Source organism: Nomascus leucogenys, chromosome 9 (assembly GCF_006542625.1).
Source record: "Nomascus leucogenys isolate Asia chromosome 9, Asia_NLE_v1, whole genome shotgun sequence".
In the NCBI taxonomy this organism is placed as follows: domain Eukaryota; kingdom Metazoa; phylum Chordata; class Mammalia; order Primates; family Hylobatidae; genus Nomascus; species Nomascus leucogenys.
In genome coordinates, this window is record NC_044389.1 from 103,198,000 (window position 1) to 103,214,232 (window position 16,233).

The window sequence follows — 16,233 nt, forward strand, 5'->3', positions numbered from 1 at the left end:
GTGATCCACCCGCCTTGGCCTCCCAAAGTGCTGGGATTACAGGTGTCAGCCATGGCACCCGGCCAAGCCAATATTAATTTACTTTTTTGACTAGCCGTATTAAAAGCTTGAAAAATAAAACAGGTTAATCTCACATTGCTTGTGTTCTATTTTGGTGGAATTCAGAGAAGCCAGTGTTAGTAAACTGATTTTCATCTTACAGTTCCACAAGAAATTCCAACATGATTTGTTAACAAGTACCAATATGTTTCGTATGTTTATATTTGTTTAAATGCACCCTCAATACTTATATTTCTTTCTTTTTTTTTTTTTGAGACGGAGTTTCGGTCTTGTTGCCCAGGCTGGAGTACAATGGAGTGATCTCGGCTCCCTGCAACCTCTGCCTTCCGGGTTCAAGTGATTCTCCTGCCTCAGCCTCCTGAGTAGCTGGGATTACAGGCGCACACCACCACGCCTGGCTAATTTTATATTTTTAGTAGGGACAGGGTTTCACCATGTTGGCCAGGCTGGTCTCGAACTCCCGACCTCAGGTGATCAGCCCGCCTCGGCCTCCCAGTGTTGGGATTACAGGCGTGAGCCACCACGCCCGGCCAATGCTTATATTTCATGTTGAAGGGACACACTTCAACACATTTACTTTTGGAAACTGTTAAGCAGATAGAGGAGACACCGAAAAAATTTCTACCAGAGATAAACCAAGAGTTGGGTATTTTTTAAAAAGCAGCTTAAACTAGGTTAGTTAAACATCGGTTTCTAAAAGATCAAAGCTGGATTTCCTCATGGAACAGAACACTCCCAGTTCTCTGAGGTCAGTGGGCAGAGGCTGTAGTTATAGCTGGTTGGCCTCATCTGATGCTTTTTTCTTTTCCTTAAACTCAGGATTTGTCCTGCTCTGTAATTGTAATCTCTTTGCCTGGCCTTTGCTTTTGTCTGTGAAGCTGCCACTAGGTAGGTTTTAAGTAGTGAGTAGTATCGTGTAGGTCTAAATAAAAACTAAATAGTTTCATTCTCTTTTTTCCCCACGTAGAACCGTTCTGTCAATTAAAGCAGGCAAAAAGAACAATGAACATTTTTGAGACTTTTCTCAAAAATTCATCTTGAGAATATATTTTCAGAAAATCATGAAGTTTGAATTATTATCCAAATAAAAAAATGACGACCTCTTCAGAGTGGGTGTTTTTTCTAGTTAAGAGATTACAATGATATTCCCACATCAGGCTTTTGGTGGCTAGCTTGACATCTGTCTTTGGAAGTAAAATGATTGGCAGCATTCTCAGTTTATGTAAAAGTTTGCGTACAGACATAGCAGAAAGAACTTGGGTTTTTGGAGTTAGATTTGAGTAGAATACTAGATAGTATACTTATCGGTTTTGTGATAGTAAATTAATCTCACTCAATTTTTATAAAATGGTGATTGCGATTAACTAAAATCACAAATGTAAAATAGCAAATGCTCAACAAAAAGGCCCTCCTGTTTTTTGATTTTAGGTTATTTCCTTTTAACACCTGATCAAAGGCAAAGGTTGACTTGATTTAGGATGAGAAGGATTTATTATATTTATTAACAAAGAGGTAAAGCTTTTTTCTTTCTTTCTTTTTTTTTTTTTGAGACAGAGTCTTGCTGTGTTGCCCAGTCCGGAGTGCAGTGGCGCTATCTCGGCTCACTGCAACTTCTGCTTCCCGGGTTCTAAGTGATTCTTCTGCCTCTGCCTCCCAAGTAGCTGGGATTACAGGCGCTCGCCACCACATCTGGCTAATTTTGTATTTTTAGTAGAGACTGGGTTTCACCATGTTGGGGCCAGGCTGGTCTGGAACTCCTGACCTCAGGTAATCCACCAGCCTCAGCCTCCCAAAGTGCTGAGATTACGGGCATGAGGCACCGCGCCAGCCAGACCTAAAGCTTCTTAAGGTAATCCGACGAAATGGGAAAAGGGAACCTTGAAGAGAAGCGTGGGTGGCTATCACCAATATGGTATTTGGGGCAGTTCTCATAATTGTTTATCAATGCTGCAGAATAGCAGTATTCATCTTTCTCTTTTACTATCCTTTAAATAACTGACCTATGTGTAGTGTATAAAAATATATATATTTTTAAATACAGGAAGCAGCAACACGCAGTATGAGAGGATAATTTGCGTGCTAAGAACAAATGGGGAAGCAAACAGTAAATAGAGGCAAATGGGCAAAGGTTGAGTCATAGGGAACCTGGACTTGCCTCAGGTATTTGTGGTTGGTAGTAGTTCATTACATGGGCCTGGACACCAGGTGGGGGCCCCCTCAAGTCAAGCAAACGTCAAGACCAGTTTCGCACCCTTGTTCCTCTAGCTCCGCACCAGCCAGAGCCACCTACTCGGATCCCGTTGGCAGAACCCAGTACTGTTTCGAGGCCAGATGCACCATTTCAGCAATTCAGGAGGAAATAAGCAGTGTGGATAAACTGATACCCATTTTTGAAAGTCGGCTTGGGTTCGCATTCGTAAGAAATGTCGACGCTGGCCATTTTTTTTTTAAATGGGTGATTTGATAACACAGGGAGGTCTTGCCACTGTAATTTTTAAAAATTTGCTTCCTAGAACCGGGTACTTTCTAAGAAGTGTATGGAAAAAGCCTTGATTCTTCTTCGCCCTGGGTGGTTTTTACGTCGAACACCTAGAAGTGCTTCTGGAAATCCCCCCGCAGGACTTTCGATGTCTTTTAGGGCATTCTTAAAACTAGACCCATTCCTAAGCGACTCCCACATCCCAAACCAGCCATATGCTTTAGTTTCTCCAGTTTCCAATTTTCTAAATCTTCCACGTCTCCCTTCGAATTAGTCCAATCAAACTTTCTCTTCTTAGACCTCTTCCTTAGGTTCGCACCAGGAAACTCCCAGGAGAATCACGTGGCCAGGCTTGTCCTTAGTGGCGCTCCGTAACCCTCCCACTATTCTACCACCTTTCCTCGCCTCCCGTGAGCTCCGCCCCGCCCCATTCGCGCTTCCCACCCCCATCCCCCGCGAAGCGCCTGCGCCTGCGCAGCTCCAATTCAGGCGCTTCCCCTTTCCTGGCGACCAATCCACTTCCTGCCTCGGGTCCTCGGAACACTCCACCCCTCCGCTGGGGCCCTGGTTTGAGGTGCTGGTAGTGGCTACCTTACGTATTGCCTGTCTGAAAAATTCGCTCTTCTCATCGACTGAGGAATTTGGAAGAGCCGTTAAGTGGGTGGTACTCATATGAGCCTTTGCCCCGGACCCGCCACCCCAGAGTCAAGCTGGGGGCATCGCCATGCCGCGGGGAAGACGATCAGGACTGTTTCTAATCGGGCAGTCGCGCGGATGGCCTTCTCCCGCTCGCCTCCTTCCGCCCCGCCCCCACCCTCAGCCCGGCCGCGCTGGTGAGTGGCGGGCGGGAGGGCCGGCGGGCGGAGGGAGGAGGGGGAGCTGAGGGAAGGCGGGCCCTCGGCTGCGAGATAGGTGGGGGGAGGGGAGGGGAGAGCCCGAGCGCTGGAGTTGGTGCTGGGAAACCCGGGGCTAATGTTGACAACAGGCTCGAGGTGAGTCCCGGAGATCCTCCTTCCCCTCCGCTCCAACGATCGGGAGGAAACGGGGCTGGGGGGCACCGGCCTAGACTCCTACTCCCTCGGGGACCCCAGAGGCGACTCCACACTCCAGCTCTCCGGGGTCGGCGAGCGGTGGAGGGACCGCGGGTCCGGCGTCGTTCTCCTCAGACCCCCTCTCTCCGAGGCTCCCATCAATGCGGGAGCCCCCGGGCTGGGCCATGCTTGGGGGGCGGTGGAGGAGGTGCCTGCCCCACATGCCTGGGCCGGGCCTCGGGGCTGGAGGCGGGGAGCCCGCGGTGGAGGGGCGAAGGTGTTCGGGGGCGTGGAGGAGAGCGAGGGGAGGTCGGGGGAAGCTCCTCGAGAGCCGAGAGGGAAGCGAGGGCGAGAAAGTGGGGAGGGCGCGTGTGTGGGAGGCTGCGGAGTGGGGAGACCGGCCGGGGAGGCTTCTGTTGCGAGGGAGTGTGGGGCGAGAAGTTGGGGTTGGGGCAGCGATGGTCCGCGAAGGTGACCGTGGATACCTGTGGGAAGGGGAGTTGTGGCGGGGAAGTGTGGTGGGTGTAGAGGTTCCTACACCACCAGAGCAGGGGTTTGTAGGAGAGGTGTGTGTAGGGGAAGGGGCTTGGGCTGTGTCTGGGGATGGTGGGCATGGGCTGTTCGGTTGACTTCCTTTTAATCACATAGGCTGGTTGATTCTTCACTTTACCTTCACTTCTTCAAGGCTCCAAGCACTCTCTTCTTGCTAGGACTGTTGGACTAAGAAAGTGATCACAGGATATTTGGTCCCCAGGTTGGTAGAGCAGAGCCAGCTGGGTCCACGCTGGGGTGATCGGACCTTCAGCTCTCTTGCTCTTCTTAGAGGACTTACTCGACACGAAGTGATGCATCAGATCAAAGTGAAATCCTCGCAGACGCTTTATCTCATTTCCATAGTTCTTAGGTGTTCCTTAACATCGTCAGTCTCTTCATTTGTGAGCTGGTACAATTTCTAACAGTTCTTAACACGTCCTTTATGCTAAGGATGTTCTTTAAAAAATAAAGTCAGAAACTGGGAGATAGTGTTCCTGTGCTGTTCTGTCCTTACAGCATTTTGAATAAGAGAATTGAAAGATAAAACAGCATTCTCTCACTGTGGAGTGTTTTCGGAGCACTCTGATTGGGATTTCATACCTAATCCATATGGTACTTTGCAAGGGAATGTCTTTAAAAGGGAAACACCCCGTTTTGTGCTCTCTTCCCCCCAATACACTCCATTGGTACTTTTGCTACTAAATTAGTTTTGCTTTCTTTTGGAAGTTCAGAATATATTTAGAATACCAAATAAAATATACAGTTCAAGTGACAGGACACTATTTTGGGAGCTAGGAAGGTGGTTTTAAAGCATGGTTTCCTTTTAAGGGTAGTCTGAATATAATTGTATTCAGCAAACTAATTTGTAACAGCTAATCGGATTCCAGTGAAAAGATCACGACTTTTTCTCCTTACTATCTTGAGAAAGGACCTATTTAAAATTGTAGTTTGGACTTGAAAAACTTTTGGAAACACTTTAGATGAAAAGTTTGGCTGTTAAAGCTTGAAGTTATTGAAATAAGAATTTTAGCATTTTATTAAATATCACTTAGTGTTCAGCTTTTTAAGTCTACATAAAACAAACGTGTATTGAGGTGAATCATGGTGTTTGTATATTTTACTCGTTTTAGTGTAGGTAGTGAAAAAGAGCACGGGGTAGTGAGTATTGGTCCAGCCACGGAAACTAGCTGTGTAATCTTGGGTAGGTGACTCTGCTGCTGTCTTTGGAATGTAAAAATTGAGGATAGAAGTAGATAAAATCTAATAGTCTTTATCTGACTTTACAAATCTTTCATTGTATGCTGAACTTCTCAGTGTTCTTTGTGACAGAACATTTATTAATGCCTCCCTCATACTAGTTACTATGCTAGAATTTTAAGAACTTTACAAGATAGATAGCAGTATATCCATCTTATTGATAAATAAGTGGAGTCAGAGAAGTTGTTGCCTGATTTCTGTAGCTATCAGGCTGCAGAGTTGGGATGCAGATTTAAAATCAGTCCGACTTCCAAGCCCATGTATGTTGTTTTCACAAGTTGCATTGCTGCCTCATGAACTTCTAGGTTTTTGTCTTATTTTTTTGTTTACGGAAATTTAGTTCCAAGTATACTTTGGGTGTATGCTTGTAATGTAAGGATGAAGTGGTTGAAAGAAGATACCAGTATCAGGACTTAAGGGTTTTATGGAGAATCTGTTTTATTATGCTCTAGGGTACAGTCTAATCCTTTTTTTTTTTTTTTTTCTTGAAACGGAGTCTTGCTCTGTCGCCCGGCTGGAGTGCAGTGGCGCCATCTCGGCTCACGGCAACCTCCGCCTCCCGGGTTCAAGTGATTCTCCTGCCTCAGCCTCCTGAGTAGCTGGGACTACAGGCGTGTGCCACCATGCCCAGCTAATTTTGGTATTTTTAGTAGAGATGGGGTTTCACCATGTTGTTGGCCAGGATGGTCTCGATCTCTTGACCTCATGATCTGCCGACCTTGGCCTCCCAAACTGTTGGGATTACAGGCATGAGCCACCGTACCCAGCCCCGAGTCTAATTCTTACATGCCTACTATAGCTTTATTTCATATACTAAGTACTTAAAATTTAATGAACAAATGAATCTTACTAAAGAGTCATAAAAGTTTGGGACTTTGTTGAACTAATAAATTATGATCTTTGTGAATTTGTCAGATGCTACATGAATTTCTTAATCTTTTCTTTGAAGAATTTAAGACTTTATTTTATTTTTAGAATGAGACATGAGGCCAGCCGCGGTGGCTCATGCCTGTAAATCCCAGAACTTTGGGAGGCCAAGGCGGGCAGATCACCTGAGGTCAGGAGTTTGAGACCAGCCTGACCAACGTGGAGAAACCCCATCTCTACTAAAAATACAAAATTAGCTGGGCATGGTGGCACATGCCTGTAATCCCAGCTACTCAGGAGGCTGAGGCAGGAGAATGGCTTGAACCCAGGTGGCAGAGGTTGCGGTGAGCCGAGATCGTGCCACTGCACTCCAGCCTGGTGACAGAGTGAGACTCAATCTCAAAAAAAAAAAAAAAGAGAGAGAGACATGAATTGTAAGTTCTGATGCCATTCTTTGTAGTTTCCTGTGGTCCTGAAATGTTACTTGTTGATGCGTCACATCAGAAAATGTGAAATCTATATAAACTTTTTTTCACTTAATGATTAATATCCCTCAATAAGATCATGTTATTACCTTAGACATTAAGTTGTCCACATATGTTTCAGCCAGAATCTGCTAAAAGTTAAAAACATTTTATGAGAACTACTTAACCATTATGAAGGGTTCTTTCTTCTCTTGAGATTCATAATTCTATGGGTTGCTATAGTCATTTTTAGGGGAAGTCTCCCATCTCACGATTTGGTACTCTTAGGATTCTTTGGTTCAGAGAATGGGTTCAGATTCCCGTTCTGTCACCAGCTGTGCAGGCCTTGATCAAGTTACTTGGTCAAGTCTCAGTTTACTCATTTATAAAATAGGGAAAATAATACCCACCTCATAAAGATTTTAGTATTGAATGAGGTAATATATGTAAAATGTTTAGTATGGTACCATAAGTAGTGTATTAGTATTAACAGTCTCTTTGAAAGTTTGCTTGCTTTAAGGGCATGATGTTTTCACATTAAAGTTGGATATTTAATTGAAAATATATAAGAATCAATAACTACACTTCTAGATAATAGAAATGCTGGCCGGGTATAGTGGCTCATATCTGTAATCCTAGCACTTTGGAAGGCAGAGGCGGGAGGGTCCCTTGAGCCCAGGAGTGTGAGACCAGCCAGCACAGCGTACTGAGACCTTGTCTTTATTTTATTAAAACAGTTTTTTTAATTAAAAAAATAGATAATATAAATGCTAATGTTGTCTTGGCGTAGAAACAATGCTTTTCCTTTTTTTGTTTTTTTGAGATGGAGTCTCCGTCTTTTGCCCAGGCTGGAGTGCAGTGGCGCTATCTCCGCTTACTGCAGCCTCCGCCTCCCGGGTTCAAGTGATTCTCTTGCTTCAGCCTCCCGAGTAGCTGCGATTACAGGCACCCTCTACCATGCCTGGTTAATTTTTATATATTTAGTAGAGACGGGGCTTCCCCATGTTGGCCAGGCTGGTCGTGAACTCCTGACCTCAAGTGATCCGCCTGCCTTGGCCTCCCAAAGTGCTGGGATGACAGGAATGAGCAACAGTGCGCAGCCTGCTTTTTCATATATTAAAGGTAATTTGTGTGTGTGTGTGTGTGTGTGTGTGTGTGTGTGTGATGGAGTCTCACTGTCGCCCGTGCTGGAGTGCAGTGGCACAATCTCGGCTCACTGCAACCTCTGCTTTCTGGGTTCAAGCAGTTCTGCCTCCACCTCCCCAGTAGCTGGGATTACAGGTGCCTGCTACCACGCCCAGCTAATTTTTGTATTTTCAGTAGAGATGGGGTTTCACCATGTTGGCCAGGCTGGTCTCGAACTCCTGACTTCAGGTGATCTGCCCACCTCGGCCTCCCAAATTGCTGGGATTACAGGCGTGAGCCACTGTGTCCAGCCCCTAATGACGATTTTAAAAATAAGACCAACAGCTTTTTTGTTGTTGTTCTGAGTTTTACCAGTGGGGTTAACTACAGCTTTTAGGTGTCACTGTCAGAATAAATGCATAGAACAAGGGAGTGGAGAGCAATGAGGGAGTAAGAAAAAGTAGAAGGAAAAGGTAGTTATGAGAAGGTACAGGCTATGGCATGTACCTGCAAAAATTAAAGTGTTTCTATTGGCCTAGGTTGCCTTCTGTGATATTAACATTTTATTAGAGTACTGAAGTAAAGTATTTTTGTATTTTAAAAATATCAATATTACAAATGCTTTTTTTGGTAACCTAGTTTTAAATGCTGTAATTTAAAACCTATATTTGAAAATATTTAAGGATACTATTGCTTTTAATAAAAAAAAAAAAAAACTAAGGGCTGGCCGGGCACTGTGGCTCATGCTTGTAATCCTGCACTTTGGGAGGCCAAGGCAGGTGGATCACTTGAGGTCAAGAATTCAAGCAGCCTGGCCAATATGGTGAAACCCGTCTTTACTAAAAATACAAAACTTAGCTGAGCATGATGGCACACACTTATAATCTCGGCTACTTGGGAGGCTGAGGTGGGAGGATCACTTAAACCTGGGAGTTGGAGGTTGCAGTGAGCCGAGGTCGCACGACTGCACCCCAGCCTAGGCAACAGAGCGAGACTCAAAAAAAAGAAAAACAAAAACACTAAGGCTCAAAAATACAATGGCTCGTGCCTGTAATCCCAGCACTCTGGGAGGCCCAGGTGGATGGATCACTTAAACTCGGGAGTTCGAGACCAGCCTGGTCAACATGGGGAAATCCCATCTCTACTAAAAATACAGTTACCTGGATGTGGTTTTGAGCACCTACTGTTCCAGCTACTTGGGGGGCTGAGGCAGGTAGGTCACTTGAGCCGGGGAGATCGAGACTGCAGTGAGCTGTGATTGTGCCACTGCACTCCAGCCTGGGCGGCAAAGTGAGACCCTGTCTCAAAAAGAAAACAAAAAACTAAGAAATTTCGTTAATTTTCTACTTCTAAAATAGAATTTTGATTTTCTTTTTTTTCTTGAGGCGGAGTTTTGTCCTTGTTGCCCAGGCTGGAGTCCAATGGCGTGATCTTGGCTCACTACAACCTCCGCCTCCCGGGTTCAAGCCATTCTCCTGCCTCAGCCTCCCGAGTAGCTGGGATTACAGGCATGTGCCACCACACCCATCTAATTTTGTATTTTTAGTAGAGACGAGGTTTCTCCATGTTAGTCAGGCTGGTATCGAACTCTCGACCTCAGGTGATCCGCCTGCCTCGGCCTCCCAAAGTGCTGAGATTATAGGCATGAGCCACTGTGCCCGGCCGAATTTTGATTTTCTTATATACAACTCTTAGATAATTTAGGAGTTAAAATGTGAAACACTGTGCCTAAAAAAAAATTAGACAATTAGTTCTGAGTAGAGAAATATATTTTTAGAAAAGAAAAATTCAGAATTTTTCTGTATAGTTTTTTGTTCCACAGTTACTTTCAGTTAACTATAAGCCTGTACTATAGGCCAATGCTATCCAATAGAACTTTCTGTGGAAATGTTCTGTATCTGCCCTGCTGTGTATGGAAGCCATTAGTCACATGTGGAATTGAGCACTTGAAATACAGATACTGACTGAAGAACTGAATTTCAAATTTTATTTAATTTTAATTAATTTATATTTAAGTAAGCACATATAACAAGTGCAGAGTTTTTGGGTGATAATTTTGTCTCCAACGGATATTTAGCAATGTCTGGAGTTATATTTGGTTGTCAAAATGAGGGAGGAGCTACTTGTATGCACTGCATAGCAGGCAGGGACACTGCTAAACACCTCCTACAGAGCACATGGTGACCCCTTCCCTCTAAAACCAAAGAAGTGTTTTGCCCAGACTGTCAATGGTGCTGAACTTTAGAAACCGTGGGCTAATAGCTACTGTATATTGACAGATATAGCACAGAACATACGGATTTTAGGTTCATGTTTATTTATAAATTAACTTTAACTAATACAGATGAAGAAGTTAAAAGTCTAGTTTAATTTGAGGTAGTTAACAGTTTTTGTATCTGAAAGTTTGATGATAAGGTTAGAGCAATGAAGTGAGATTCGTGAGTCCGCTGTTCTGTTTTGTCTGTTGACATATAGGAGGCAAGGGCTTGTTTTTGTTTCCTTTCTCAGCTGAAATACTGACATTGAATATTATATGAAATAGTGAACCTCCATCTTTCACGGTTGTCAAATGCTAGGGTTAAAGCTGACTCAAAATGTTCACAGATACATTCTGAAGTATTTACAATTAAATGACATATTGTTTTGGAGTTGATCGTGGCTGAATCTGAGTGATGGGTACATGAGGTTCCTTATGCTCTCTACTTTTGTCTGGGCTTGGATTTTTCCTTATAAAAAGTAAAAAACAAGTACTTAGACATAGGCCTAACTAATAATGATAGGATTTGGAATGTGACCAATAACTTATTTTGTCACAGAAATAGTATTCATTTTACATGCCTGTTTTTACTCTTTTACAATTGCCAAGTTGCATTAATATGTTCTGTTTAAAAAAATAGTGTGATATCATTTTAAAAAGTCACTGCATCTACGGTACTGACATTCTTTCCCTCTTACAGATTGTCCTGGGTCACATAATGCCAGCTGAGCGTAAAAAGCCAGCAAGTATGGAAGAAAAAGACTCTTTACCAAATAACAAGGAAAAAGACTGCAGTGAAAGGCGGCCAGTGAGCAGCAAGGAGAGGCCAAAAGACGATATCAAGCTCACTGCCAAGAAGGAGGTCAGCAAGGCCCCTGAAGACAAGAAGAAGAGACTGGAAGATGATAAGAGAAAAAAGGAAGACAAGGAACGCAAGAAAAAAGATGAAGAAAAGGTGAAGGCAGAGGAAGAATCAAAGAAAAAAGAAGAGGAAGAAAAAAAGAAACATCAAGAGGAAGAGAGAAAGAAGCAAGAAGAGCAGGCCAAACGTCAGCAAGAAGAAGAAGCAGCTGCTCAGATGAAGTAAGGCAGTTGATTGTATTTATTGATACAAGGGAATGGGAAGATTGGAATATTTTGGGAAAAAAACATTATTTGAAATATAGCGTCCTGGGTGCAGCTCTTTAAGAATTGGGAGTATCTTAATTTACTTGTTCCGTTAGTTTCACTGACTAGAGGCATGCTTAAGGTGCGTTAATTATTCAAATTAAATAATAGTAACAATCTTTAATGAGTACTGTTTGAGGTCTTGGATAATCTGTTTTTATTATTTATTTATTTATTTATTTATTTTGAGACGGAATTTTGCTCAGTTGCCCAGACTGGAGTGCAGTGGCACCATCTCGTCTCACTGCAACCTCCACCTCCTGGGTTCAAGTGATTCTCCTGCCTCAGCCTCCCTCAGCCTCCCGAGTAGCTGGGATTACAGGCACCTGCCATCATGCCCAGCTAATTTTTGTATTTTGTAGAGATGGGATTTCACCATGTTGGCCAGGCTGGTCTTGAGCTCCTGACCTCAGGTGATCCACCTGCCTCTGCCTCCCAAAGTGCTGGGATTACAGGTGTGAGCCACCACACCCGGCTGTTTATTTTTTAAAGACTTTTTTTCATACAAAATTAGTCAGGCATGGTGGTACGTGCCTATAGTCCCAGTTACTCAGGAGGCTGAGGTAGGAGAATTGCTTGAACCTAGGAGGCGGAGGTTGCAGTGAGCCAAGATTGTGCCACTGCACTCCTGCCTGGGCAACAGAGCAAGACTGCATCTCAAAAAAGTAATAATAATAATAATAAAATACTTTTTTTCATGGTATGATAATACTCCATTTTTTAAAAAAATTGAAAACCTTCAGTTGGCTGATGTTTGTTGAGTTCTTATGTATCAGGCATTGTACAGAACATATTAGCATCATCCTTAGAACAATCCCAGTGAAGTAAGTTTTATGATCCTCATTTTACAGATTAATAAAATGAAGCTTAAGGAGGGTAAGTTGCTTAAGGTCACAGCAAATAGTAGAGCTGTTGGGACTTAAAGCTGGGTTGGCCTGACTTTAAAACTTTTGACTATTCATTAAGCACAATTCCACAATGCCTTCCATTCTTATCTTTATTTAAATCTATTTTTAACCTTGTAAATCTGTGCAAGTAAATAATAAACTAGTGAAAAATGTAGTTCTTATAGGAAAAACACCAGAGATGCATCAGCAGTGACTGTTGTTGAATAGCATAAGCTCTTCTCTAAATATAAAACTTATTAGGCCAAGGCATGGTGGTTCACGCCTATAAACCCAGCACTTTGGGAGGCTGAGGCAGGAGGATTGGTTGAGCTCAGGAGTTCAAGACCAGCCTCGGCAATATAGCGAGACCCTGTCTCTATGAAGAAAAATAAGAGAAAGAATAAATATATAGCTTATTTATTTTTTAATTAAAAAAATTTTTTTTTAATTTAAGAGGGCAGCTTACCCTTTTTAAGTTTCATTTTATTGATCTCTAAAATGAGGCTTGTAGAATTTAACTTCATCGGTACTGTCTTAAGGATATTTGCTAATATATTTTGTACAGTGCCTGGTAACATAACAAGAACTCAACAAACTCCAACCAGGCTGGAGTGTAGTGGTGCAATGCCAGCTCACTGCAGCCTTGACCTCCCGGGCTCAAGCCATCCTCCCAGGTAGTGGGGACTATAGGTGCATGCCACCACACCTGGGTATTTTTGTACTTTTTGTAGATAGAGTTTCACCATGTTGCCCAGGCTAGTCTTGAACTCTTGGACTCAAGAAGTCCTCCTGCCTCAGCCTCCCAAAGTTATGGGATTACAGGCGTGAGCCACCGTGCCTGGCCTAAAAAATCGTTTTTTGGAAACGGTGTCTTTCTATTTTGTCTAAGTTAGTCTGTAATTGCTGAGCTCAAGCGATCCTCCCACTACAGCCTCCCTTGTAGCTGGGACTACAGATGTACACCACTGTGTGTGGCCAAATATATAATTTAAAAAGCTTTTTGCAAGCACGATTTTGTATAGATCTCTAGAACAGCCCCTTTCTTCTCAAGAGTTGTTCTTTAGGACTTCTACTTTCTTCCCTTTTTTGTGGGGGTGATGGGTGCATTGCTGTGTTGTTACCCAGGCTGGAGTGCAGTGGCTATTCTCAGGTTCCGTCATAATGTACTGCAGCCTCCAACTCCTGGGCTCAAGTGATTCCTCCTGCCTCAGCCTCCTGAGTAGCTGTCATTACAGGCTCGTGCCACCACCCCTGGCCAGGACCTCTTTTAATAAGGAACGAAGCCTTAGGTCTGCAAGGCTATGGTAGTGCCTAGTTTTGGAATATTCAGAACCATGATTCTTAAGAGATTCTTTTTTTTTTTTTTTTTTTTTTTGAGACAGGGTCTTGCTCTGTCGCCCAGGCTGGAGTGCGGTGGCCTGGTCTCGGCTCACTGTGATCTCTGCCTCCTGGGCTCAAGCGATCCTCCCACCTCAGCCTCCTGAATAGCTGGGACTACAGATGCATACCACCATACTTAGCTAATTTTTGTATTTTTTGTAGCGATGTGTTTTGCTGTGTTGCCCAGGCTGGTCTTCAACTCCTGAGCTCCTGGGAAAATTTCAGATGTATGCAAATATAGAATAGTATAGTGAACTAGTCCCCCATCTACCTGGCATCGATAATTACCCACTTTTTCCCCCTGGAGTATTTTAAAGCATCATAGCATTTACCCATAAAAACTTCATTCTATATCTTAAAGTGTTTTCAGTGCAGCTGAAAATTGAGTTATTTAATGTATGTACATACTTTCTTTTCTTTTTTTTTTTTTTTTCGAGACAGAATTTCACTCTTGTTGCCCAGGCTGGAACTCAGTGGCGCGATCTCGGCTCACTGTAACCTCCGCCTCCCAGGTTCAAGCCATTCTGCCTCAGCCTCCTGAGTAGCTGGGATTACAGGCATGCACCACCACGCCTGGCTAATTTTTGTATTTTTAGTAGAGACGGTGTTTCTCCATGTTGGTCAGGCTGATCTCGAACTCCTGACCTCAGGTGATCCACCTGTCTTGGCCTCCCAAAGTGCTGGGATTACAGGTGTGAGCCATGGCACCCGGCCTTGTACATACTTTCTTAAAATGTACTTTCACTGCTCATTTTGTATTTGTGTGTTGCTGGGAGACTTCAAAGAGATACTCAACTGTTCATGTTCTCAGTGATAGAGGCCACCTTTCTGTTAATATGTTGTAGCTTTTAGTGGAAAAATCAAATAATTACCTTGTAATTCAGGGGTGATTATCTCAGAAAGATGAAAATCTACTTTTTTAGAGGTTTATAGATATGTGTATAATTTTTTGAGACAGGGCCTCACTCTGTCACCCAGGCTGGAGAGCTATGGTGTGATCATGACTCACTGCAGCTTCAACCTCCTGGGCTCAAGCGATTCCCCCCACCTCAGCTTCCCAAGTAACTGGGACTACAGGCATGTGCCACCATGTCCAGCTAATTTTTAAAATTTTTTGTAGAGATTGGGTCTCACTATGTTGCCCAGTCTGGTCTTAACTCTTGGACTCCTCCCACCTCAGCTTCCCGAAGTGGAGATTTAAGTTATATATTTTGTTATCTCAAAAACTTCAATAAATTTCAAAATCGGATTGTCGCCCCTCGCTCCTGCCTATTTTATTACTTCTTCAATTTAAACTTGTTCTGTCTTTTTAGTGGAAAAATAGGTATATTTGTTTTTAGTTATTCTTTTCAGTATAAACTGAGTCTACTAGCTTTTTATTAAGTTTCTTATTTGATAGTTGTCTTCTGGTTCCTTTCCAAATTTTCTAAATCACTTGAATTTTTAAGAGCCCAAACATAGCAAGGTACTTTGTTAAAGGTTTGGCTAATGTGCCGAGTATGGAAAAACAATATCTAACATTTCAAAACTTTTTTTTTTTTTTTGAGACAGAGTCTTGCTCTGTCGCACAGGTTGGAGTGCAGTGGCATGGTCGTGGCTCACAGCAACCTCCGCCTCCCAGGTTCAAGCGATTCTCCTGCCTCAGCCTCCCGAGTAGCTGCGACTACAGGCGCGTGCAACCACGCCCTGCTAATTTTTTGTTATTTTTAGTAGAGACAGGGTTTCACCATGTTAGCCAGGATGGTGGCCATCTCCTGACCTCGTGGTCTGCCTGCCTCGGCCTCCCAAAGTGCTGGGATTAGAGGCGTGAACCACCGCCTGGGCCTCAAGACATTTTTAATGCGTTCTTTTATAATGCTAATTCTCTTTTTTTTTTCTTTTGAGACAGAGTCTCGCTCTGTTGCCCAGGTTGGAGTGTAGTTGTGCAATCTTGGCTTACTGCAGCGTCAGTCTCCGACCCCCAGGTTTAAGCAATTCTCCTGCCTCAGCCTCCCAAGTGGCTGGGATTACAGGTGCCCACCACCATGACTGGCTGATTTTTGTATTTTTAGTAGAGACAGGGTTTCACCATGTTGGCCAAGCTGGTCTCAAACTCCTGACCTCAGGTGATCCACCCACCTCCCAAAGTGCTGGGAGCCACCACACCTGGTCTTATAGTGCTAATTCTTTAAGTAATTCTTTGTGGATAATTGTTTTTTTTTTCTCTTTGCCCATTGCTTTTGTTTCACATTTTATATCCTTCCCAAACATACTATATTTTTCATGGTAGCATTATATGTCTTACCTAGTTAGCTTGCCAGTTGGCAGAATGATTTTTAATTTTAATCTAGTCAGTATCCTCAACTCTACGACATTTGTTATCAACCTACAGTACTGGGCTTCTCATTAAGATAATATCGTTAGTCATTAGTAAAATGTCTATGTGGTTTCTTGTTGTTGTTTTTTTTTTGAGACGCAGTCTTGCTGTGTCGCCCAGCCTAGAGTGCAGTGGCACGTTCTTGGCTCACTGCAACCTCTGCCTCTTGGGTTTAAGCATCGTGCCTCAGCCTCCTGAGTAGCTGGGAATACAGGTGAGCGCCATCACACCCAGCTAATTTTTGTATTTTTAGTAGAGGTGGGGGTTTCGCCATATTGGCCAGGCTGGCCTTGAACTCCTGACCTCAGGTGATCTGTCTGCTTTGGCCTCCCTAAGTGCTGGGATTACAGGCATGAGCCACCATGCCCG

General features: G+C 43.5%; 1 protein-coding gene across 1 annotated transcript in view; it reads left to right on the top strand.

Annotated features, from left to right (window-relative positions):
- The first annotated feature begins 3,396 nt into the window (after positions 1-3,396).
- Positions 3,397-16,233, top strand: part of UPF2 (UPF2 regulator of nonsense mediated mRNA decay) — a 120,325-nt gene continuing 107,488 nt past the window's right edge. The window contains exons 1-2 of the mRNA XM_030819306.1: positions 3,397-3,531; positions 10,775-11,157. Coding sequence (XP_030675166.1) covers positions 10,793-11,157 — 365 coding nt within the window. The 5' untranslated portion in view covers positions 3,397-3,531; positions 10,775-10,792. The remainder of the gene's footprint in view (positions 3,532-10,774; positions 11,158-16,233) is intronic.